At 51.3% G+C, this 25,102-nt stretch overlaps 1 protein-coding gene across 1 annotated transcript in view; it reads right to left on the bottom strand.

Annotated features, from left to right (window-relative positions):
• The window catches only part of LOC140418107 (sodium- and chloride-dependent neutral and basic amino acid transporter B(0+)-like), a 111,359-nt gene that overhangs the window by 48,454 nt on the left and 37,803 nt on the right, over positions 1 to 25,102 (bottom strand). The window contains exons 4-5 of the mRNA XM_072501525.1: positions 23,216 to 23,354; positions 11,567 to 11,699 (exon numbers count right to left, since the gene is read on the bottom strand). Of these exons, the coding sequence (XP_072357626.1) occupies positions 11,567 to 11,699; positions 23,216 to 23,354 (272 nt within the window). The remainder of the gene's footprint in view (positions 1 to 11,566; positions 11,700 to 23,215; positions 23,355 to 25,102) is intronic.

The following is a 25,102-nucleotide window of genomic DNA, read 5'->3' as shown; positions in this document are numbered from 1 at the left end:
CCAATCGGGTAGCAGGCATCCTGAAGGGGGAGGGCAAACAGGCAGAGGTCGTTGTACATATTGGTACTAACGACATAGGCAGGAAGGGGCATGAGATCCTGCAGCAGGAGTTCAGGGAGCTAGGCAGAAAGTTAAAAGACAGGACCTCTAGGGTTGTAATCTCGGGATTACTCCCTGTGCCACGTGCCAGTGAGGCTAGAAATAGGAAGATAGAGCAGCTAAACACGTGGCTAAACAGCTGGTGTAGGAGGGAGGGTTTCCATTATCTGGACCACTGGGAGCTCTTCCGGGGCAGGTATGACCTGTATAAGGATGGGTTGCATCTAAACTGGAGAGGCATAAATATCCTGGCCGCGAGGTTTGCGTTTGTCACACGGGAGGGTTTAAACTAGTATGGCAGGGGGGTGGGCACCGGAGCAATAGGTTTGAAGGTGAAAGCATTGAGGGGGAACTAGGGGATAGGGCCAGTATGTCTCTGAGGCAGAGCAGACAGAGAGATGTTGCTGAACTCAGCGGGTCTGCTGGCCTGAAGTGCATATGTTTTAATGCAAGAAGTATTACGGGTAAGGCAGATGAACTTAGAGTTTGGATTAGTATTTGGAACTATGATGTTGTTGCCATTACAGAGACCTGGTTGAGGGAAGGACAGGAATGGCAGCTAAACGTTCCAGGATTTAGATGTTTCAGGCAGGATAGAGGGGGTTGTAAAAGGGGTGGTGGAGTTGCGCTACTGGTTAGGGAGACTATCACAGCTGTACTGCGAGAGGACACCTCAGAGGGCAGTGAGGCTATATGGGTAGAGATCAGGAATAAGAAGGGTGCAGTCACAATGTTGGGGGTTTACTACAGGCCTCCCAACAGCCAGTGGGAGATAGAGGAGCAGATAGGTAGACAGATTTTGGAAAAGAGTAAAAACAACAGGGTTGTGGTGATGGGAGACTTCAACTTCCCCAATATTGACTGGGACTCACTTAGGGCTAGGGGCTTAGACAGGGCAGAGTTTGTAAGGAGCATCCAGGAGGGCTTCTTAAAACAATACGTAGACAGTCCAACTAGGGAAGGGGCTGTACTGGACCTGGTATTGGGGAATGAGCCCGGCCAGTTGGTAGAAGTTTCAGTAGGGGGGCATTTCGGTAACAGTGACCACAATTCAGTAAGTTTTAAGGTGCTGGCGGACAAGGATAAGAGTGGTCCTAGGGTGAATGTGCTAAATTGGGGGAAGGTTAATTATAACAATATTAGGCGGGAACTGAAGAACCTAGATTGGGGGCGGATGTTTGAGGGTAAATCAATATCTGACATGTGGGAGGCTTTCAAGTGTCAGTTGAAAGGAATTCAGGACAGGCATGTTCCTGTGAGGAAGAAGGATAAATACAGCAAATTTCGGGAACCTTGGATAACGAGAGATATTGCAAGTCTCATCAAAAAGAAAAAGGAGGCATTTGTCAGGGCTCGAAGGCTGGGAACAGACGAAGCCTGTGTGGAATATAAGGAAAGTAGGAAGGAACTTAAGCAAGGAATCAGGAGGGCTAGAAGGAGTCACGAAAAGTCATTGGCAAATAGGGTTAAGGAAAATCCCACGGCTTTTTACACGTACATAAAAAGCAAAAGGGTAGCCAGGGAAAGGGTTGGCCCACTGAAGGATAGGCAAGGGAATCTATGTGTGGTGCAAGAGGAAATGGGCGAGGTACTAAATGAATACTTTGCATCAGTATTCACCAAAGAGAAGGAACTGGTGGATGTTGAGTCTGGAGAAGGGTGTGTAGACAGCCTGGGTCACATTGAGATCCAAAAAGACGAGGTGTTGGGCGTCTTGAAAAATATTAAGGTAGGTAAGTCCCCAGGGCCCAATGGGATCTCTCCCAGAATACTGAAGGAGGCTAGAGAGGAAATTGCTGAGGCCTTGACAAAAATCTTTGGATCCTCACTGGCTTCAGGTGATGTCCCAAAGGACTGGAGAATAGCCAATGTTGTTATTTTGTTTAAGAAGGGTAGCAAGGATAATCTAGGGAACTACAGGCTGGTGAGCCTTACGTCAGTGGTCGGGAAATTACTGGAGAGAATTCTTCGAGACAGGATCTACTGCCATTTGGAAGCAAATGGACGTAATAGTGAGAGGCAGCATGGTTTTGTAAAGGGGAGATCGTGTCTCACTAACTTGATAGAGTTTTTTGAATAGGTCACAAAGATGATTGATGCAGGTAGGGCAGTGGATGTTGTCGATATGGACTTCAGTAAGGCCTTTGACAAGGTCCCTCATGGTAGACTGGTGCAAAAGGTGAAGTCACACGGTATCAGGGATGAGCTGGCAAGGTGGATACAGAACTGGCTCGGTCATAGAAGGCAGAGAGTAGCAATGGAAGGGTGATTTTCTAATTGGAGGGCTGTGACTAGTGGTGTTCCGCAGGGATCAGTGCTGGGACCTTTGCTGTTCGTTTAAATATATAAATGATTTGGAGGAAAATGTAACTGGTCTGATTAGTAAGTTTGCAGATAACACAAAGGTTGATGGAATTGCGGATAGCGATGAGGACTGTCAGAGGATACAGCAGGATTTAAACCGTTTGGAGACTTGGGCAGAGAGATGGCAGATGGAGTTTAATCCGGACAAATGTGAGGTAATGCATTTTGGAAGGTCTAATGCAGGTAGGGAATATACAGCAAATGGTAGAACCCTCAAGTGTATTGAAAGTCAGAGAGATATAGGTGTACAGGTCCACAGGTCACTGAAAGTGGCCACACAGGTAGAGAAGGTAGTTGTGGTGGTATGTATTAGGGGTAATACGGTACACCACGTGTTGACAGGCTATTGGTGGAGGGATGCCAGGTCCTGATAGGATCTGCCACCTGCTGGACTCCACCCAGAAATGCCGGTATAAGAACCCAGTTTTTCCCTCCATTTCCCTCAGCAGTTGCGTTCTGTAACCACGCTGCTGGGGATAAAGTTCTGCTTAATAAAGCCTTCAATTGACATTACCTCAACCTGCCTCGCGTCATATTGACGGTGCTACAATTTACTAAGCAGAATTTAAATTGAAGAAAACGACGTGGGAACATGGAGCTCCGAATCACCCCGGAGTGCCTGCGCATCGCACCCCAAGCAGCTAACTCGGCCTCTATCTTCAAACACTGGATGGCATGCTTTGAGGGCTACCTCCGAACGGCCCCCGGCACACCGACTGACGAACAAAAGATGCAGGTACTCTATTCCAGGGTGAGTCCTGACGTCTACTCTCTTATCGAGGACGAGGACGGTTTCACCGGTGCCAGCGCCGCGCTGAAGGATATCTCCATCCGGCCCGCCAACCAGGTTTTTGCTCGATACCAGTTCGCCACACGACGGCAATTTCCGTGGTAATCGCTGGACGAGTTTTATAACGCCCTGCAGATCCTGGGTCGAAACTGCAACTGCCTGGCGGTAACAGCGAGTGAACACACAGAGCTCCTGGTCCGCGATGCGTATGTGGCAGGTTTGGCCTCTTCCCAGATCCGCCAGAGGCTTCTGGAGAAAGAATCTCTGGGACTTACAGAAGCTCGGGTCCTGGCGGCATCCCTCGATGTGGCCTCGCGTAACGCCCGCGCCTACGCCCCCGACCGCAATACAGCCCCTTGGGCTCGGTGGACCCCCGCTGCGGTCGACTCTCCGACACCCCCCCCACCCCCGCAAACCTGCGCGGCCAAAACACCAGACCAACCGGGGGGGCCCCGCTGCTATTTTTGCGGCCATCCGAAACACCCTTGGCAGCGATGCCCGGCCCACACGGCTACCTGCAAAAGCTGCGGGAAGAAAGGCCACTACGCGACGGTGTGCAAGTCCCGCGGGGTCGCCGCTATCTCCGGGGAAGAAACGGGACCACAGACCCAGCCCCCCCAGCGATCCACGTGTGACCAACGGACGCCGCCATTTTGGACCCCGGACGCCACGAGGGAGAGATGGGCGCCACCATTTTGTCCACCCCCGACTGCGCTCGATCCGTGGACGCCGCCATCTTGGCTGAAGGACCCCGACACAGACGGCCACATACTGCCTGATTACGATGCTCAACTTCAACAACCACGTCTGGCTTCGACGACCCTCGACCAGTCGCGACCCCGGACGCTCCAGACTGCAACCACTACAGTCCTAGTGAATGGCTACGAGACGCCGTGTCTTATCGACTCTGGGAGCACGGAGAGCTTCATTCATCCGGACACGGTAAGGCGCTGTTCCCTCGTAATTCGGCCAAGCACCCAGAAAATTTTCCTGGCGGCGGGATCCCACTCCGTTCAGATCACGGGGTTCTGCATCGCTAACCTAACGGTGCAGGGGAGGGAGTTCCGAAATTACCGGCTGTATGTCCTCCCCCATCTCTGTGCATCTACACTCCTAGGGTTGGACTTCCAATGCAACCTCCAGAGTTTAACATTTAAATTTGGCGGCCCTATACCCCCACTGACTGTCTGCGGCCTCGCGACCCTCAAGGTTGAACCGCCTTCCTTGTTTGCGAACCTCACACCGGATTGCAAACCCATCGCCACAAGGAGCAGACGGTACAGCGCCCAGAACCGAGCATTTATCCGGTCCGAAGTCCAGAGGCTGCTGAAGGAAGGCATCATCCAGGCTAGCAACAGTCCCTGGAGAGCCCAGGTGGTAGTTGTTAAGACCGGGGAGAAACAGAGGATGGTCATTGACTATAGTCAGACCATCAACAGGTACACTCAGCTAGATGCGTACCCTCTCCCCCGCATATCCAACATGGTCAATCGGATTGCACAGTACAAGGTCTTTTCCACCGTGGACCTCAAGTCCGCCTACCACCAGCTCCCCATCCGTCCCGGTGACCGCAACTATACTGCCTTCGAAGCAGACGGGCGGTTATACCACTTTTTAAGGGTTCCATTCAGCGTCACGAACGGAGTCTCGGTCTTCCAACGAGAGATGGACCGAATGGTTGACCAGCACGGTTTACGGGCCATGTTCCCGTATCTCGACAACGTCACCATCTGCGGCCACGACCAGCAGGACCACGACGCCAATCTCCAAAAATTCCTCCAGACCGCTCACGCCCTGAACCTCACTTACAATAAAGAAAAATGAGTGTGCCGCACCGATCGTCTAGCCATCCTGGGCTACGTAGTGCGTAATGGAGTGACAGGCCCCGACCCTGAGCACATGCTCCCCCTCATGGAGTTCCCTCTCCCCCACTGTGCCAAAGCCCTGAAACGTTGCCTGGGCTTCTTTTCTTATTACGCCCAGTGGGTCCCCCAGTTCGCAGACAAGGCACTAATCCAGTCCACTACTTTTCCCCTGACGACAGAGGCATGCCAGGCCTTTAGCCGCATCAAAACGGATATCGCAAAGGCCACGATGCGCGCCATCGACGAGTCCCTCCCCTTCCAGGTCGAGAGCGACGCATCGGATGTAGCTCTGGCGGCTACCCTCAACCAAGCAGGCAGACCCGTGGCCTCCTTCTCCCAAACCCTCCACGCTTCAGAAATCCGCCACTCCTCAGTGGAAAAGGAGGCACAAGCAATAGTGGAAGCTGTGCGACACTGGAGGCATTACCTGGCCGGTAGGAGATTCACTCTCCTCACTGACCAACGGTCAGTTGCCTTCATGTTCGATAATGCACAGCGGGGCAAGATCAAGAACGACAAGATCTTGCGGTGGAGGATCGAACTCGCCACCTTCAATTATGAGATCTTGTATCGTCCCGGAAAGCTGAACGAGCCATCAGATGCCCTATCTCGCGGCACATGTGCCAATGTACAAGTGGACCATCTACAAGCCCTCCACGAGGACCTCTGCCACCCGGGGGTCACTCGTTTCTACCACTTCCTTAAGGCCCGCAACCTCCCTTACTCCGTCGAGGACGTCCGATCAGTCACCGGAAACTGCCAGATCTGCGCTGAGTGCAAACCGCACTTTTTCAGGCCAGATAGAGCGCACCTGGTTAAGGCCTCTCGACCCTTTGAACGCCTCAGTTTGGATTTCAAAGGCCCCCTCCCCTCCACCGATCGCAACGCGTACTTCCTGAAAGTCGTTGACGAATACTCCCGTTTCCCTTTCGCCATCCCCTGCCCCGACATGACCGCGTCCACGGTCATTAAAGCTCTCGGTACCATTTTTACACTGTTTGGTTTCCCTGACTATATCCATAGCGACAGGGGGTCCTCCTTTATGAGTGAAGAACTGCGTCAATTCCTGCTCAGCAGGAGCATCGCCTCAAGCAGGACGACCAGTTACATCCCCCGGGGGAACGGGCAGGTAGAAAGGGAGAATGGAACGGTCTGGAAGGCCGTCCTGCTGGCCCTCCGGTCTAGGAGCCTCCCAATTTCCCGCTGGCAGGAAGTCCTCCCGGATGCCCTTCACTCTATCCGGTCCCTGCTGTGCACCACCACGAATCAAACGCCTCACGAGCGCCTCCTCCCCTTTCCTAGGAAGTCCTCCTCTGGAACGCCACTTCCGACCTGGCTAGCAGCTCCGGGACCCATTCTGCTCCGGAAACATGTGCGGGCGCACAAGTCAGATCCGTTGGTGGAACGGGTGCATCTCCTTCACGCCAACCCGCAATACGCCTATGTGGAGTACCCCGATGGCCGACAGGACACGGTCTCCCTGTGAGATCTGCCGCCCGCCGGAGCTACCCACACCCCCCCAACGCCAAACACCACCTCCTCACTCCCGCCGGTTCATCCTGCAGCCACCCCCTTCCCGGGGGGTTCGGTTCTCCCAGACCCGCCCAGGAGTAAGGACACAGGGGACAGCGCTACGCTCCCAGAGTCAACGGGACTCGAGCCAGCGCCATCACCACCACGCCCGAGACGATCGGAAAGGACGACCAGGGTGCCCATCCGGCTCATCGAATCACTTTAACTCTCAACGTTTTCAGTTATTATGTCTTGTTATAGTTATGGCATCATGCCGACCCTGTTTGGCCCGTTGGCCCAGTTGAAGTGATAATTTTGTGTTTTGTTCAAAGTTACGGCACAGTACCGACTCTGTAAACCCCTACCATCATGCGAACCACCATCCCGACGGGTTTTTTTCAACAAGGGGTAAATGTGGTGGTATGTATTAGGGGTAATACGGTACACCACATGTCGACAGGCTATTGGTGGAGGGATGCCAGGTCCTGATAGGATCTGCCACCTACTGGACTCCACCCAGAAATGCCGGTATAAGAACCCAGTTTTTCCCTCCATTTCCCTCAACAGTTGCATTCTGTAACCACGCTGCTGGGGATAAAGTTCTGCTTAATAAAGCCTTCAATTGACATTACCTCAACCTGCCTCACGTCATATTGACGGTGCTACAGTAGTCAAGAAGGCATACGGCATGCTTGCCTTCATTGGCCTGGACATTGAGTATAAGAATTGGCAAGTCATGTTGCAGCTGTATAGAACCTTAGTTAGGCCACACTTGGAGTATAGTGTTCAATTTTGGTCGCCACACTACCAGAAGGATGTGGCGGCTTCAGAGAGGGTGCAGAAGAGATTTACCAGGATGTTGCCTGGTATGGAGGGCATTAACTATGAGGAGCGGTTGAATAAACTCGGTTAGTTGTCACTGGAACGACGGAGGTTGAGGGGCGACCTGATAGGGGTCTACAAAATTATGAGGGGCATAGACAGGGTGGATAGTCAGAGCCTTTTCCCCAGGGTAGAGGGGTCAATTACTGGGGGGCATAGGATTAAGGTGCGAGCGGCAAGGTTTAGAGGAGATGTACGAGGCAGGTTTTCTACACAGAGGGTAGTGGGTGCCTGGAACTCGCTGCCGGAGGAGGTGGTGGAAGCAGGGACGATAGTGACATTTAAGGGGCATCTTGACAAATACCTGAATAGGATGGGAATAGAGGGATACGGACCCAGGAAGTGTAGAAGATTTTAATTTAGACGGGCAGCATGGTCGGCAAGGGCTTGGAGGGCCGAAGGGCCTGTTCCTGGGCTGTACTTTTCTTTGTTCTTTGTTCACTGTGCCACCATGCTATCCAGTGTGCCGGTCACAGAGTTCAGTTCAGTTCAACCACTGGGCAACCACTGCCATGTGGGAGAATATGTGTGACCAGGAGGACCCAGTGGCTCAAGAAGGTCAACAACCTCCACCAGGCCGCTTAGGTGAGTTGGCACCGGACCCTGGAACCCCCTCCACACACACTCTCCCCTCCCATACTCCCCATCCCCTCATACGCCCCATCCCTCCCCATCCCTCCCCATCCCTCCCATCTCCCCAAGCCCCCAAGCCCCATGTGCAGTGCCGCTCCTCACAGCCTGAGGACCCGGTCACCCATCAGGCCAGGGAAGGTCCCAGAGGGGGAGGTCCATGACAGACCAAGGTATGCAGGCATCGGACAAATGATAGGCAGCCTGTGCTGCAGCAGGTTTCGCATCAACATGGAGAAAATGCAGCACTGTGCCACGTTGGCACCACGTGGAGGAGGTGGACACCCGCTCCCGATGGCCGTCAAGGTCACTGCAGCCCTGAACTTCCATGCCTCAGGATCATCCAGTGCTCGAACGTGGACTTGTGTGGCATCTCACAAGCTACAGCCCACATGTACATCCGTGAAGTCACGGGCAGAAAACGATATAAAGTTTGACATGGACTAGGCCCAACAAGATGCCCAGGCAGCAGGATTCTCCACCATTGCCGGGATGCCCCAAGACCAAGGTGTAATAGCTGGCATGCCTGTCGCCTTGCATGCACGAGATGGTCTGAGTACGCCTTTCATTAACAGGAAGGCTTTCCACTCCCTGAACTTTCAACTTGTATGCACCCACCATATGAATATCATGCACATGTGTGCACGCTTCCCCACAGTATGCACACTAGCTACATCTCAGGGCAGTCGGAGATCCTTTGCATCTTCAAGGGACACTCCAGGGTGACTAGCTGCATCTTGGGGGATAAGGGAACCTGGCTTAGGACCTGGCTAATGGCGCCAGTACCGATGCGGAGACCCAATATAACGAGGCCCATTTGGCTCCCGGGGCTTTCACTCCTCAAGGTGCGATCCCGATGCCCCGACCGTTCTGGTGGTGCACTGCAATACACACCCCGGAGGGTCGCCCGCTTTGTGGTGGTCTGCTGTGCCCTCCACAACCTGGCATCGCAACAGGATGACCTACTGGAGGTGGAGGAGGAGGAACATGTGGCCACCTCGGAGGAGGAGGACAAGGAAGAGCCGGGCCAGGAAGAACTGGAGAATGGACTCAGAACCTGGTGGACCAGCCGGAGGGAGGAGGACAGATGGTGGCACCGAGTGTCCGGCATGCCCAGAGGACCAGGGAGGGCATCATCCTCGCCCGCTTCATGTAGGACGTGGATTCACCCATCGTCACACCATAGGGGGCTCTGGTTCAGCCTCCAGCACACCCTCCGACCAATCGATGCCCATAGGGCCCTGGGGGTCACCTCAGGTCAGAGGGGCAGCTGGATTGAGCTCTAGATTGCCCTGTCTTATCTGGCTATCCCCAATGTCTGCGCTGCACCATGGTGTTGTTACCCTCAGAGATGCCCCACTGTGAATGGGCCAGGCTCTGCAATGCCTCGCCAATGTCTACCTGTGTCTAGGACATGATCCTCAGTGACTGAGATATGCACTGGAGCACCTCAGCGAATACCCACCTGAGACAGGGACATGCTCTGCAGCGCCCGAGCAAGGACCACCTGAGACTGGGACAAGCTCAGCAGCTGCACAGAAAGGTCCACCTGCATCAGGGACACATCCTCCAGCTACTCAGCCATGGCTAGCACTGACTGAGCCATGCCTTGGTTGCCACAACTCATGGTGCCGACGTTGCTCTCCACTGTGGTCGCCTCCCTCGCGGTGTGGCCTCAGTGCCACGTATTGACAGCGCAATCTCCTGCACCCATAGCCTTTGGGACTCCTCCAATCAGCTGTGCACCTGTTGGAGTGTCACTGACATCTCCCTCTGAATCTCACAGCCGTGCCCTATTGACTGCATCAGCTCCAGGATAGCCTGGACTTAGCATCTGACTGGGACTCAGCTGGGTTCTGGGAGCCACCAGACCTCTGACTGCTGTCTCCCCTGGATATCCGTGCCTCCACCTGATGTTCATCTGCGACTTTATGGTTCCCACCAGAATGTGCCCCAGAAGCCTGTCCATTATATTTACACCCATTGAGGTGAATCCAGTGTTGTTTTTAACCCATAGACCTGGGAACTGGGTTGGCGAAAAGTGTTTGGGAGCAGGGACCATGTTTAACACGCCCATCGAGGTGTGTGTTTCTGTGCTGGTGGAGGGTGGGAATGACAGTCATGATGTACTGATGGTGGCATCCTCGGAGCTCTCCTCCAAGGTGTTCTCTTGGACGGCAGGGTGGGAGCCACCCTGGATTGGCCGATGCCATTAGATGCCAATTCTGCGGGAGAATGGGCTTGTGGTCAGCAAGATGGAAGGATAACCGTGCTGGCATGAACAATTCGCATGTGACAGGTCATCTGGGTGGGGGCCAGTGGTTAATCACCTCCGCAACGCAGGCCAATCCCGCGTCAGTGACCGTTTCACCTGGGCCATTGCCGTGACCTCCAGGGCCCGTTCCTCACAGTGGGTGAGGACCCTGAGGTCTGTCACGTCGCTGCCCATCATGGTCCTTTCCCATGTGTTGTCAGCCAGCTTCTCCTGCAGGAGCATAGAGGGGTCATCGTGAACCACAAGCTTCAAGCATCGGTGGGCATGGGGGGCGTGACAGGGGACAGGTGGGTGTATGGGGGGGCGTGGCAGGGGATAGGTGGGTGTACCACTGCTGGGCATGGGTGGGGTATGCTGGTGGCTGCCAGGCTGTTCTGGGGCACGTCGCGGTATTGGGGGTGGGGGACGGTGCCAGGCACAGGGTTGTTGGTGTTTCAGCTGGTGGGACTAGTGCCAGGAGACCGATGCCAACTTACCTGCGCGGCCCAGCGTAAGTCATTGACCTTCTTGCGGCACTGGGTGGCGGTCCTTCTGGTGACACTCCCCACGCTGCCGGCTGCTGCCACTGCTTCCCAGGCAGCACTGGCTGACCTGTGGCTGACCATCCAAACACCTCGGGGGAAGAAGGTTCCCATCTGGACACGATCGTATCCATCAGTCTGGCCAGGCTGTCATCTCTGAATCGCGGAGCTGGTCTGCGCGGTGGCATAGCTGCGTGCTGCCTGGGATTTGCTCTGTGGGATCGGCTTAAGGGCTGCTCCGCCTCGTTAGCGGGGAGCTGCCAGGCGCGGCCCAGGTGATTCAGCCAGAGGAAAAGTCATTTGCAGCGTGAAGCCTGCGGGCATCATTAAGTGCTGTAATTAGTGTAGACACCGGTGACGGACTCGCCAGGTCGGCCGTCGGGAAATACCCGGCGATTCCCACTCGCCAGCATACTCAGAAAGAAATTTGTTCGATCACGCCCCCAAGTCTCCTTCGGGCCTGAAGTGTTGATGAATTATGGATCTCCCACCCCCAAAGAGTCACTGTTAGCATCACCTGTGAGGTAAACCAGCCCACTTTGCAAATGATTCATAAATTCTCATTTTATTGTTGCTGAAATCTGTACTTTATAACTCGTTTTAACTCAATTCATCACAATCATTTTACCTTCCCTGAAGATTTGATTCCTTTCGATAACGCTGCCCCAACAATCAGCCAGGCCAGAAGCAGACAGAGGGCTAAATACCAGACTATCTCCCCAGTCTCATCGATTGAACTGCTACGGCGTAAAACCACTTTACTGAATAAAACAATAACAGAGAGCAACTAAGGATACTGTTACACACGGACGCTATTCGATAAAATACATCAAAATATTTAGAACATAGAACATACAGTGCAGAAGGAGGCCATTCGGCCCATCGAGTCTGCACCGACCCACTTAAGCCCTCACTTCCACCCTATCCCCATAACCCAATAATCCCTCCTAACCTTTTTGGACATTAAGGGCAATTTAGCATGGCCAATCCACCTAACCTGCACGTCTTTGGACTGTGGGAGGAAACCGGAGCACCCGGAGGAAACCCACGCACACACGGGGAGAACGTGCAGACTCCACACAGACAGTGACCCAGCGAGGAATTGAACCTGGGACCCTGGCGCTGTGAAGCCACAATGCTATCCACTGTGCTACCGTGCTGCCCGTTATTTAGTCAACTAATCTTGTCAAGAATTGGGAGCAAACCATCGGCGGAATTCTGACTGCATAAGGTGGCCACAATGGGAAATCCCATTGGCCGGCAGCCAGAGCACCGTGCTGGCGGACCTGTGAATCCCGATACGTTTTATGATCTCTATTTTTTAAATGTTTTATTTATTTTTTTTATTAAATATTTTATTGAAAATTTTTGGTCAACCAACACAGTACATTGTGCTTTCTTTACACAATATTATAACAACACAAATAACAATGACCTATTTTATAAACAAAAAAAAAAATGAATAAATAATAAATAACAAAAATGAAAACTTGCCCTAATTGGCAACTGCCTTGTCACAAGTAACACTCTCCAAAAATATAATTTAACAGTCCAATATATAATTATCTGTAGCAACGACCTATACATACTATACAGTATATATTAACAAACCTGAGAGTCCTTCTGGTTCCTCCTCCCCCCCCCCCCCACCCCCCCCCCACCCCCCCCCCCCCCACCCCCCCCCCCCCCCACCCCCGATCCTGGGCTGCTGCTGCTGCCTTCTTTTTCCCATTCCGTCTATCTTTCTGCAAGGTATTCGACGAACGGTTGCCACCGCCTGGTGAACCCTTGAGCCGACCCCCTTAGGACAAACTTAATCCGCTCTAGCTTTATAAACCCCGCCATGTCATTTATCCAGGTCTCCACCCCCGGGGGCTTGGCTTCTTTCCACATTAGCAATATCCTGCGCCGGGCTACTAGGGACGCAAAGGCCAAAACATCGGCCTCTCTCGCCTCCTGCACTCCCGGCTCTTGTGCAACCCCAAATATAGCCAACCCCCAGCTTGGTTCGACCCGGACTCCTACAACTTTTGAAAGCACCTTTGTCACCCCCATCCAAAACCTCTGTAGTGCCGGGCATGACCAAAACATATGGGTATGATTCGCTGGCTTCTCGAGCACCTCGCACACCTATCCTCCACCCCAAAAAATTTACTGAGCCGTGCTCCAGTCGTATGTGCCCTGTGTAATACCTTAAACTGAATCAGGCTTAGCCTGGCACACGAGGACGACGAGTTTACCCTGCTTAGGGCATCTGCCCACAGCCCCTCCTCGATCTCCTCCCCCAGCTCTTCTTCCCATTTCCCTTTCAGTTCATCTACCATAGTCTCCCCTTCGTCCCTCATTTCCCTATATATATCTGACACCTTACCATCCCCCACCCATGTCTTTGAGATCACTCTGTCCTGCACCTCTTGTGTCGGGAGCTGCGGGAATTCCCTCATCTGTTGCCTCGCAAAAGCCCTCAGTTGCATATACCTGAATGCATTCCCTTGGGGCAACCCATATTTCTCGGTCAGCGCTCCCAGACTCGCGAACTTCCCATCCACAAACAGATCTTTCAGTTGCGTTATTCCTGCTCTTTGCCACATTCCATATCCCCCATCCATTCCCCCCGGGGCAAACCTATGGTTGTTTCTTATCGGGGACCCCCCCAAGGCTCCAGTCTTTCCCCTATGCCGTCTCCACTGTCCCCAAATCTTCAGTGTAGCCACCACCACCGGGCTTGTGGTGTAGTTCCTCGGTGAGAACGGCAATGGGGCTGTCACCATAGCCTGTAGGCTAGTCCCCCTACAGGACGCCCTCTCTAATCTCTTCCACGCCGCTCCCTCCTCCTCTCCCATCCACTTACTCACCATTGAAATATTAGCGGCCCAATAATACTCACTTAGGCTCGGTAGTGCCAGCCCCCCCTATCCCTGCTACGCTGTAAGAATCCCTTCCTCACTCTCGGGGTCTTCCCGGCCCACACAAAACCCATGATGCTCTTTTCAATCCTTTTAAAAAAAGTCTTCATGATCACCACCGGGAGGCACTGAAACACAAAGAGGAATCTCGGGAGGACCACCATCTTAACCGCCTGCACCCTCCCTGCCATTGACAGGGATACCATATCCCATCTCTTGAAATCCTCCTCCATCTGTTCCACCAACCGCGTTAAATTTAACCTATGCAATGTGCCCCAATTCTTAGCTATCTGGATCCCCAGGTAACGAAAGTCCCTTGTTACCTTCCTCAACGGTAGGTCCTCTATTTCTCTACTCTGCTCCCCTGGATGCACCACAAACAACTCACTTTTCCCCATGTTCAATTTATACCCTGAAAAATCCCCAAACTCCCCAAGTATCCGCATTATTTCTGGCATCCCCTCCGCCGGGTCCGCCACGTATAGTAGCAAATCGTCCGCATACAAAGATACCCGGTGCTCTTCTCCTCCCCTAAGTACTCCCCTCCACTTCTTGGAACCCCTCAACGCTATCGCCAGGGGCTCAATCGCCAGTGCAAACAATAATGGGGACAGAGGGCATCCCTGCCTTGTCCCTCTATGGAGCCGAAAATATGCAGATCCCCGTCCATTCGTGACCACGCTCGCCACTGGGGCCCTATACAACAGCTGCACCCATCTAACATACCCCTCTCCAAAGCCAAATCTCCTCAACACCTCCCACAAATAATCCCACTCCACTCTATCAAATGCTTTCTCGGCATCCATCGCCACTACTATCTCCGTTTCTCCCTCTGGTGGGGCCATCATCATTACCCCTAACAACCTCCGTATATTCGTATTCAGCTGTCTCCCCTTCACAAACCCAGTTTGGTCCTCGTGGACCACCCCCGGGACACATTCCTCTATTCTCATTGCCATTACCTTGGCCAGGACCTTGGCATCTACATTTAGGAGGGAAATAGGTCTATAGGACCCGCATTGTAGCGGGTCCTTTTCCTTCTTTAAGAGAAGCGATATCGTTGCTTCAGACATAGTCGGGGGCAGTTGTCCCCTTTCCTTTGCCTCATTAAAGGTCCTCGTCAGTACCGGGGCGAGCAAGTCCACATATTTTCTATAGAATTCGACTGGGAATCCATCCGGTCCCGGGGCCTTTCCCGCCTGCATGCTCCTAATTCCTTTCACCACTTCTTCTACCTCGATCTGTGCTCCCAGTCCCACTCTTTCCTGCTCTTCCACCTTGGGAAATTCCAGCCGATCCAAGAAGCCCATCATTCTCTCCCTCCCATCCGGGGGTTGAGCTTCATATAATTTTTTATAAAATGCCTTGAACACTCCATTCACTCTCTCCGCTCCCCGCTCCATCTCTCCTTCCTCATCCCTCACTCCCCCTATTTCCCTCGCTGCTCCCCTTTTCCTCAATTGGTGTGCCAGCAACCTGCTCGCCTTCTCCCCATATTCGTACTGTACACCCTGTGCCTTCCTCCATTGTGCCTCTGCAGTGCCTGTAGTCAGCAAGTCAAATTCTACATGTAGCCTTTGCCTTTCCCTGTACAGTCCCTCCTCCGGTGCTTCCGCATATTGTCTGTCCACCCTCAAAAGTTCTTGCAGCAACCGCTCCCGTTCCTTACTCTCCTGCTTCCCTTTATGTGCCCTTATTGATATCAGCTCCCCTCTAACCACCGCCTTCAACGCCTCCCAGACCACTCCCACCTGGACCTCCCCATTATCATTGAGTTCCAAGTACTTTTCAATGCACCCCCTCACCCTTAGACACACCCCCTCATCTGCCATTAGTCCCATGTCCATTCTCCAGGGTGGGCGCCCTCCTGTTTCCTCCCCTATCTCCAAGTCCACCCAGTGTGGAGCGTGATCCGAAATGGCTATAGCCGTATACTCCGTTCCCCTCACCTTCGGGATCAATGCCCTACCCAGCACAAAAAAGTCTATTCGCGAGTAGACTTTATGGACATAGGAGAAAAACGAGAACTCCTTACTCCTAGGTCTGCTAAATCTCCACGGGTCTACACCTCCCATCTACTCCATAAAATCTTTAAGTACCTTGGCTGCTGCCGGCCTCCTTCCAGTCCTGGACTTCGACCTATCCAGCCCTGGTTCCAACACCGTATTAAAATCTCCCCCCATTATCAGCTTTCCCATCTCTAGGTCCGGAATGCGTCCTAGCATCCGCCTCATAAAATTGGCATCATCCCAGTTCGGGGCATATACGTTTACCAAAACCACCGTCTCCCCCTGTAGTTTGCCACTCACCATCACGTATCTGCCCCCGTTATCCGCCACTATAGTCTTTGCCTCGAACATTAACCGGTTCCCCACTAATATAGCCACCCCCCTGCTTTTCGCATCTAGCCCCGAATGGAACACCTGCCCCACCCATCCTTTGCGTAGCCTAACCTGGTCTATCAGTTTCAGGTGCGTTTCCTGTAACATAACCACATCTGCCTTAAGTTTCTTAAGGTGTGCGAGTACCCGTGCCCTCTTTATCGGCCCGTTCAGCCCTCTCACGTTCCACGTGATCAGCCGAGTTGGGGGGCTTCCTACCCCCCCCCCTTGTCGATTAGCCATCACCTTTTTCCAGCTCCTCACCCGGTTCCCACGCAGCTGTATCTCCCCCAGGCGGTGCCCCCCCGCCCATCCTCTCCCATACCAGCTCCCCCCTCTCCCCAGCAGCAGCAACCCAGTAATTCCCCCCTCCCACCCCCCCCCGCTAGATCCCCCGCTAGCGTAATTACTCCCCCATGTTGCTCCCAGAAGTCAGCAAACACTGGCTGACCTCGGCTTCCCCCCATGACCTCGGCTCGCACCGTGCGACGCCCCCTCCTTCCTGCTTCTCTATTCCCGCCATGATTATCATAGCGCGGGAACCAAGCCCGCGCTTCTCCCTTGGCCCCGCCCCCAATGGCCAACGCCCCATCTCCTCCACCTCCCCTCCTCCCCCATCACCACCTGTGGGAGAGAGAAAAGTTATCACATCGCAGGATTAGTACATAAAACCCCTCTTTGCCCCCCACATTCGCCCCACCACTTTGTTCGAACGTTCTTTTTAATAACCCGCTCATTCCAGTTTTTCTTCCACAATAAAAGTCCACGCTTCATCCGCCGTCTCAAAGTAGTGGTGCCTCCCTCGATATGTGACCCACAGTCTTGCCGGTTGCAGCATTCCAAATTTTATCTTCTTTTTATGAAGCACCGCCTTGGCCCGATTAAAGCTCGCCCTCCTTCTCGCCACCTCCGCACTCCAGTCTTGATAAACGCGGATCACCGCGTTCTCCCATTTACTGCTCCGAGTTTTCTTCGCCCATCTAAGGACCATTTCTCTATCCTTAAAACGGAGGAATCTCACCACTATGGCTCTGGGAATTTCTCCTGCTCTCGGTCCTCGCGCCATCACTCGGTATGCTCCCTCCACCTCCAACGGACCCGCCGGGGCCTCCGCTCCCATTAACGAGTGCAGCATCGTGCTCACATATGCCCCGACGTCCGCTCCCTCCACACCTTCAGGAAGACCAAGAATCCTCAGGTTGTTCCTCCTTGCGTTGTTTTCCAGTGCCTCCAACCTTTCCACACATCGTTTCTGATGTGCCTCCTGTGTCTCCGTCTTCACCACCAGGCCCTGTATATCGTCCTCATTCTCGGCTGCCTTTGCCTTCACGACCCGAAGCTCCCGCTCCTGGGTCTTTTGTTCCTCCTTTAGCCCTTCGATCGCCTGTAGTATCGGGGCCAACAGCTCTTTCTTCATTTCCTTTTTGATCTCTTCCACACAGCATTTCAAGAACTCTTGTTGTTCAGGGCCCCATGTTAAACTGCCACCTTCCGACGCCATCTTGGTTTTTGCTTGCCTTCCTTGCCGCTGTTCTAAAGGATCCACTGCAATCTGGCCACTCTCTCCTCCTTTTTCCATCCGTATCCAGGGTGGATTCCCTTCTGGTTTACCGCACAGTGTTTTTAGCCGTCAAAATTGCCGTTGGGGCTCCTATCAAGAGCCCAAAAGTCCGTTTCACAGGGAGATGCCGAAACGTGCGACTTAGCTGGTCATCGCCGCACCCGGAAGTCTCTTTTAAATGTTTTTAAACATACAGCTGTGTTTAAACAATGAGTGCCAATGAGATGTATGGGAGCTATTTTAATTTTGCTGACAGTGCAGCACTGGCTGTCATACAATGCACTGTTAAAACTATCTGGGTTGGTCACGTCTCCCAATGAATTTCATATTGTTAAATATGGTCCCTGCTCCCAGACACTTTTTCCCAACTCAGTTCCTAGGTCTATGGGTTAAAAACAACACTGGATTCAATTAAATACACCGAGAAGGGGACATCAGTCACTGATAATGACTGATGTCCCCAGGTGATTCAGACCAAGTGAGAATTTGGTAATTTGGTGCAGTGAGGTAACCAGGAAAGGTAAGTGGTTAATCTAATTTTGCTGTTTTTCAGTTAAAAGTGCAGTGTAGATTAGTGTCTGATTGGCTGAAGCTGCCCCCACCCTAATTGCTGAGAGGCAGTTATCTGGCAGTCACCTGAGGCCTGTTAAGGGGCACAAAGGTACACATTGTATTCTTCTCTTTGAAGTTTTAGTGTGAGTCATCCTAAAGTCAGTATAAAAGACAGACAGAAAGCGCACATTAGTAAGCATTGTGCAGGTCAAGGAGACACAGCCTGAGTGAGAGAGATACAGACCGAGTGAGAATTTGGTAATTTGGTGCAGTGAGGTAATGCGGTGAAGGGTGGGAGAAGGTGCTTTTTCCCGACTGTTTTGTTCTCTCTCTTTCTTCGGGCCTAATTTCGGGAGCCGTTCGGAGGAGGAGGAGCAGTCTCTGTGAGTATAAAAACCTAACGGAAACTTCCAGTTTTCCAGTTTTTTTTCCCCAAAAGTGACGTCAGAGGGAAGCTGTGATCTGAGTGGTTGATAGCAAATCTGCCCCAAATTTTTTTAAAAACACAGCTAAACTCATAAACCTAAATTAAACTAATTAATTAATTAGTGATGGCTGGTCAGGTGATGTGCTTGAGCTGCTTGATTTGGGAGCTGGCAGATCCCATTGCGAGCTGCAGTGACCACATCTGCAGTAAGTGTTGGCTGCTCGAAGAGCTCCGGCTCAGAGTTGATGAGCTGGAGTCTCAGCTTCAAACACTGAGGCACATCTGGGAGGGGGAGACTTACCTGGACACTGTGTTTCAGGAGGCAGTCACACCTGTCAGAGTAAGTAGTTTAAATCCTGCCAGTGGCCAGGGACAGCAGGGTGTGACTGCAAGTCAGGCAGGTAAAGGGAACCAGCAGTCAGGAACTCGGGAGCCTCAGCCCTTGACTCTGCCCAACAGGTATGAGGCACTTGCTCCCTGTGTGGATGGCGAACAGGGCTGCAGGAAGGATGAGTCAGCTGACCAAGGCACCATGGTTCAGCAGGCCATTCAAGGGGAGGGAGTAAATAGGCAAGTTGTAATTGTAGGGGATTCTATTATCAGGGGGATAGATAGTATCCTTTGTGAGCAGGATAATGAGTCCCGCATGGTATGTTGCCTGCCCGGTGCTAGGGTGCGAGACATCTCTGACCGGCTTGAAAGGATACTGGAGAGGGAGGGGGAGGATCCAGTTGATGTGGTCCATGTCGGTACCAACAACATAGGCAAGTCTAGGAAAGAGGACCTGTTTAGAGATTATAAAGAGCTAGGATTCAAATTAAAGAAACAGGTCCTCAAGGGTCATAATCTCCGGATTACTGCCCGAGCCACGTTCAAATTGGCATAGGGAGGCAAGAATAAGGGAAGTTAACACGTGGCTGAAAGAGTGGTGTGGGAAAGAGGGGTTCCTTTTCATGGGACACTGGCATCAGTTTTGGGACAGGGGGGACCTATACCGTTGGGATGGTCTCCACCTGAACCGAGCTGGGACCAGTGTTCTGGCGAAAAGAATAAATAGGGTGGTCAATGGAACTTTAAACTAAAGATTGGGGGGGAAGGGAAAGTCAGGGAACCAAGAGGTGAAGTAATCAGTGGGAAGCGTAGCTGCTTAGGAATACAAAAAAGCACGAAAAGAAAAAACTCAGGAGAGGTTACGATAGTCCCCATCCCACAAAATATGACACAGTGTATGGAAAGGCTCAGTAAACCAAGGTCCACCACACTAAGAAAACAAAAAGGGACGGTCAATAGAGAATTAAAGGTGCTATATTTAAATGCGCGCAGTGTACGGAACAAGGTAGATGAGCTTTGGCCCAGATTGTGACTGGCAGGTATGATGTGGTAGGCATCACAGAGACATGGTTGCAGGGGGTTCAGGACTGGCATTTAAACATCCAGGGATTCACAACCTATCGAAAAGACAGGGAGGTGGGCAGAGGGGGCGGGGTTGCCTTGTTAATTAGGAATGAAATTAAATCAATAGCACTAAATGACATAGGGTCAGATGATGTGGAGTCTGTGTGGGTAGAGTTGAGGAACCACAAAGGCAAAAAAACCATAATGGGAGTTATGTACAGGCCTCCTAACAGTGGTCAGCACCGGGGGCACAAAATGCACCACGAAATAGAAAGTGCATGTCAGAAAGGCAAGGTCACAGTGATCATGGGGGACTTCAATATGCAGGTGGACTGGGTAAATAATGCTGCCAGTGGACCCAAGGAAAGGGAATTCATTGAATGTTTACAGGAGGGCTTTTTGGAACAGCTTGTGATGGAGCCCACGAGGGAACAGGCCATTCTGGACTTAGTGTTATGTAATGAGCCAGACTTGATTAAAGATCTTAAAGTAAGGGAGCACTTAGGAGGCAGTGATCATAATATGGTAGAATTCAATCTCCAATTTGAAAGAAAGAAGGTAGAATCAGATGTAAAGGTGTTACAGTTAAATAAAGGTAACTACAGGGGCATGAGGGAGGAACTGACGGAAATCGACTGGGAGCAGAGCCTAGTGGGAAAGACAGTAGAACAGCAATGGCAGGAGTTTCTGGGAGTAATTGAGGACACAGTGCAGAGGTTCATCCCAAAGAAAAGAAAGGTTATCAGAGGGGGGATTAGGCAGCCATGGCTGACAAAGGAAGTTAGGGAATGCATCAAAGCAAAAGAGAAAGCCTATAATGTGGCAAAGAGTAGTGGGAAGTCAGAAGATTAGGAAGGCTACAAAAACAAACAGAGGATAACAAAGAGAGAAATAAGGAAAGAGAGGATCAAATATGAAGGTAGGCTAGCCAGTAACATTAGGAATGATAGTAAAAGTTTCTTTAAATACATTAAAAACAAACGGGAGGCAAAAGTTGACATTGGGCCGCTCCAAAATGATGCTGGTAATTTTGTGATGGGAGACAAGGAAATAGCTGAGGAACTAAATAAGTACTTTGCGTCAGTCTTCACAGTAGAAGACATGAGTAATATCCCACCAATTCTGGAGAGTCAGGGGGTAGAGTTGAATATGGTAGCCATCACAAAGGAGAAAGTGCTAGAGAAACTAAGAGGTCTAAAAATTGATAAATCTCCGGGCCCAGATGGACTACATCCTAGAGTTCTAAAGGAGATAGCTGAAGAAATAGTGGAGGCGTTAGTTATGATCTTTCAAAAGTCACTGGAGTCCGGGAAAGTCCCAGAGGATTGGAAAATCGCTGTTGTAACCCCCCTGTTCAAGAAGGGAACAAGGAAAAAGATGGAAAATTATAGGCCAATTAGCCTAACCTCGGTTGTTGGCAAGATTCTAGAATCCATTGTTAAGGATGAGATTTCTAAATTCTTGGAAGTGCAGGGTCAGATTAGGACAAGTCAGAATGGATTTAGTAAGGGGAGGTCGTGCCTGGCAAACCTGTTAGAGTTCTTTGAAGAGATAACAAATAGGTTAGACCAAGGTGAGCCAATGGATGTTATCTATCTTGACTTCCAAAAGGCCTTTGATAAGGTGCCTCACGGGAGACTGCTGAGTAAAATAAGGGCCCATGGTATTCGAGGCAAGGTACTAACATGGATTGATGATTGGCTGTCAGGCAGAAGGCAGAGATTTGGGATAAAAGGTTCTTTTTCGGAATGGCAACCGGTGACGAGTGGTGTCCCGCAGGGTTCAGTGTTGGGGCCACAGCTGTTCTCTTTATATATTAACGATCTAGATGACGGGACTGGGGGCATTCTGGCTAAGTTTGCCGATGATACAAAGATAGGTGGAGGGGCAGGTAGTATGGAGGAGGTGGGGAGGCTGCAGAAAGATTTAGACAGTTTAGGAGAGTGGTCCAAGAAATGGCTGATGAAATTCAACGTGGGCAAGTGCGAGGTCTTGCACTTTGGAAAAAAGAATAGAGGCATGGACTATTTTCTAAACGGTGACAAAATTCATCATGCTGAAGTGCAAAGGGACTTGGGAGTCCTAGTCCAGGATTCTCTAAAGGTAAACTTGCAGGTTGAGTCCGTAATTAAGAAAGCAAATGCAATGTTGTCATTCATCTCAAGAGGCTTGGAATATAAAAGCAGGGATGTACTTCTGAAGCTTTATAAAGCATTAGTTAGGCCCCATTTAGAATACTGTGAGCAATTTTGGGCCCCACACCTCAGGAAGGACATACTGGCACTGGAGCGGGTCCAGCGGAGATTCACACGAATGATCCCAGGAATGGTAGGCCTAACATACGATGAACGTCTGAGGATCCTGGGATTATATTCATTGGAGTTTAGGAGGTTGAGGGGAGATCTAATAGAAACTTACAAGATAATGAATGGCTTAGATAGGGTGGATGTAGGGAAGTTGTTTCCATTAGCAGGGGAGACTAGGACCCTGGGGCACAGCCTTAGAATAAAAGGGAGTCACTTTAGAACAGAGATGAGGAGAAATTTCTTCAGCCAGAAAGTGGTGGGTCTGTGGAATTCATTGCCACAGAGGGTGGAGGCCGGGACGTTGAGTGTCTTTAAGACAGAAGTTGATAAATTCTTGATTTCTCAAGGAATTAAGGGCTATGGAGAGAGAGCGGGTAAATGGAGTTGAAATCAGCCATGATTGAATGGTGGAGTGAACTCGATGGGCCGAATGGCCTTCCTTCCGCTCCTATGTCTTATGGTCTTATGGTCTTATAATTGGAACCATTTCTTGTTTAGAAATTCCAGTGGTGAATTTTTTTCCTTTGAGAAAAGAAACAAAATTTGTAAATGTTCACTGGATAAATAGTGCAAAAGTTAACCTGCAGCGTTAGAAACCAGGGAGCTGTTAACTCATGGGAGGGCCACTGTTGTGATGCTATTTGTGTATGATGTAAGTAGCACCTCTATCTAAATCAAACAGCTTTTCACTCATTAAACAGGACATTCACCCAACAAACCATCCCAAGAGCAAGCTACTCTTTACTTACTCCCAGTATTGCTCACTTGGACCCTGGTGAGGAACGTAGATTTCTGATCCATTTGGACAAGTTTCATTGTTTACATGCAGCCATGTTGTATTCACAATTTCAGAATATCCATCATCCAGAGTGAGATTGCAGAGTGGATCTAGAAAATGGGGAATGTGTTTTAGAATTACATTTCGCTGGGAATGATGCTGTCATTGCTCGTGATCAGGTCATTACTTCACTCTGACTGAATCCCTTTTATTGCATGGGGGAGGTAAAAACAACAGAGGTTCTGTTTGCTCACCCCACACACAGCACAGTCCAGCTCTGGTGCTCACTCTGTGTGTAACTGGAGATTTTATTTGAGGAATGTTTCGAAATCATGAAGGTATAAACAGCCGTTTCAATGAGTCAAGATTATCAAAGAACTGGTTGAATTAAGATTTAAGGGAATGGAGCATGTTTTGAGGCACAGTCTAATAGTCGGATTGTGCTGGTTATATCGCAGGAGAGGCCGAAATCGGGAATCGAACTGGGCGGCGATGGGTTTACGATCTAACCGGCCCAATCCCATTGGTGAGATCTGTGGTGATATGATCACTGTAAATACACAAGGGGTTAATGTAAATACACTATGACTAAGTAAACACTAGAGGGAGACCAGAGACGTCATGACATGCAGACATACAGCTAATGAACACATAGAATAGGACACGACCAATGGGCAGTCAAGACACCCAGAGGTGACACTACCACAAGGGGGCATTACACAACCCATATATAAGGACAGGGCACACATGCTCTGTCTCTTTCCACAGGCGAGAGTGGGACAGGGGCAGATCAGAAGCATCACACCCACCACGTGGCTTAGAGCAGACTGGTTAGTTAGACTGAGTTACTATAGCAAGATTAGCAGGAGAGTCGAACTCATTGAGAACTGTGCTAATGGTTCAATAAATCACATTGAACTTACTTCAAAGTCTGGAGTATCTTTTGGTCAAAGCTGCATCGAGTTGCAGCCTGTGTTATCCCAGAGTACATAACACAACAAGATCCGGACCCCACATTTTGTAAACAATAATTGATGGTTATTGGCGAGAAACAAATAATCAACAATTAAGGCCAATCTCAATATCGTTACAGGCAGGACCCCTAATTGAATGGCCTCCGGTGATTGAGCTGGCTCCCAAAGAGTGGTCACATGGGCGCCAATTAACACTGGTCCACACAAATGTGGATCAGGTATCACAGTTACTGGCGGTGTGGGGTCTCCCAGGCTATTGGAGATCCCTGGGTGGTCAGGGTCAGCGAAAGGCAGCACCCTGGCTCTCCCATTGACTCTCAGGCACCTTGGCACTGTCAGGTTGGCATCTTGGTACTGCCAGTCTGGCACTGCCAAAGTACCCAGGTGGCACTGCCAGGCTGACAGGAGAACTGCCCAGGTGGCAGTGCACGGTTTCCTGGGTGCCCGGGTGGCAGTGTCAAGGGACAGAGCCTGAGGGTGGCCTTAGGAAAGGAGGGTTGAGAGGCTTATGAAGGGTGGGGTATGAAGGGTGGGTATGAAGGGGCCTCTGGAAGGTTGGGGAGTGCGAAGGGTGGGTGTCCTGGAAGGCTGAGCCCAAAAGGGGGTGTAGGAAGGCCTGAAAAGAGTGAACCCTCAACGACTACAGAGTGAGGAGTCCTCACTTGGAGGGATGTGGGGTAATGCCCATGTGTGTGAGGGGGACATTTCCTCTGGATGGCATTGTGGGTGCTGAGAAGCACCCCGTTATCTAACGTCCATCCGGGTAGATTGGGAGCCTCAGCAGGGAACTTGCCGACGAGGCCGCACTGAGCAACATTTTATGCACTGAGGAGCTCCGCTCGAGACGGCATCCTGATCTCTCAAGGTCCCGAGCATGGCCACCG

The sequence above is a fragment of the Scyliorhinus torazame genome, chromosome 5, assembly GCF_047496885.1.
Source record: "Scyliorhinus torazame isolate Kashiwa2021f chromosome 5, sScyTor2.1, whole genome shotgun sequence".
Classification (NCBI taxonomy): Eukaryota; Metazoa; Chordata; class Chondrichthyes; order Carcharhiniformes; family Scyliorhinidae; genus Scyliorhinus; species Scyliorhinus torazame.
The sequence above is the reverse complement of the archived record's forward strand: the minus strand, read 5'-3'. Positions and strand labels throughout refer to the sequence as shown.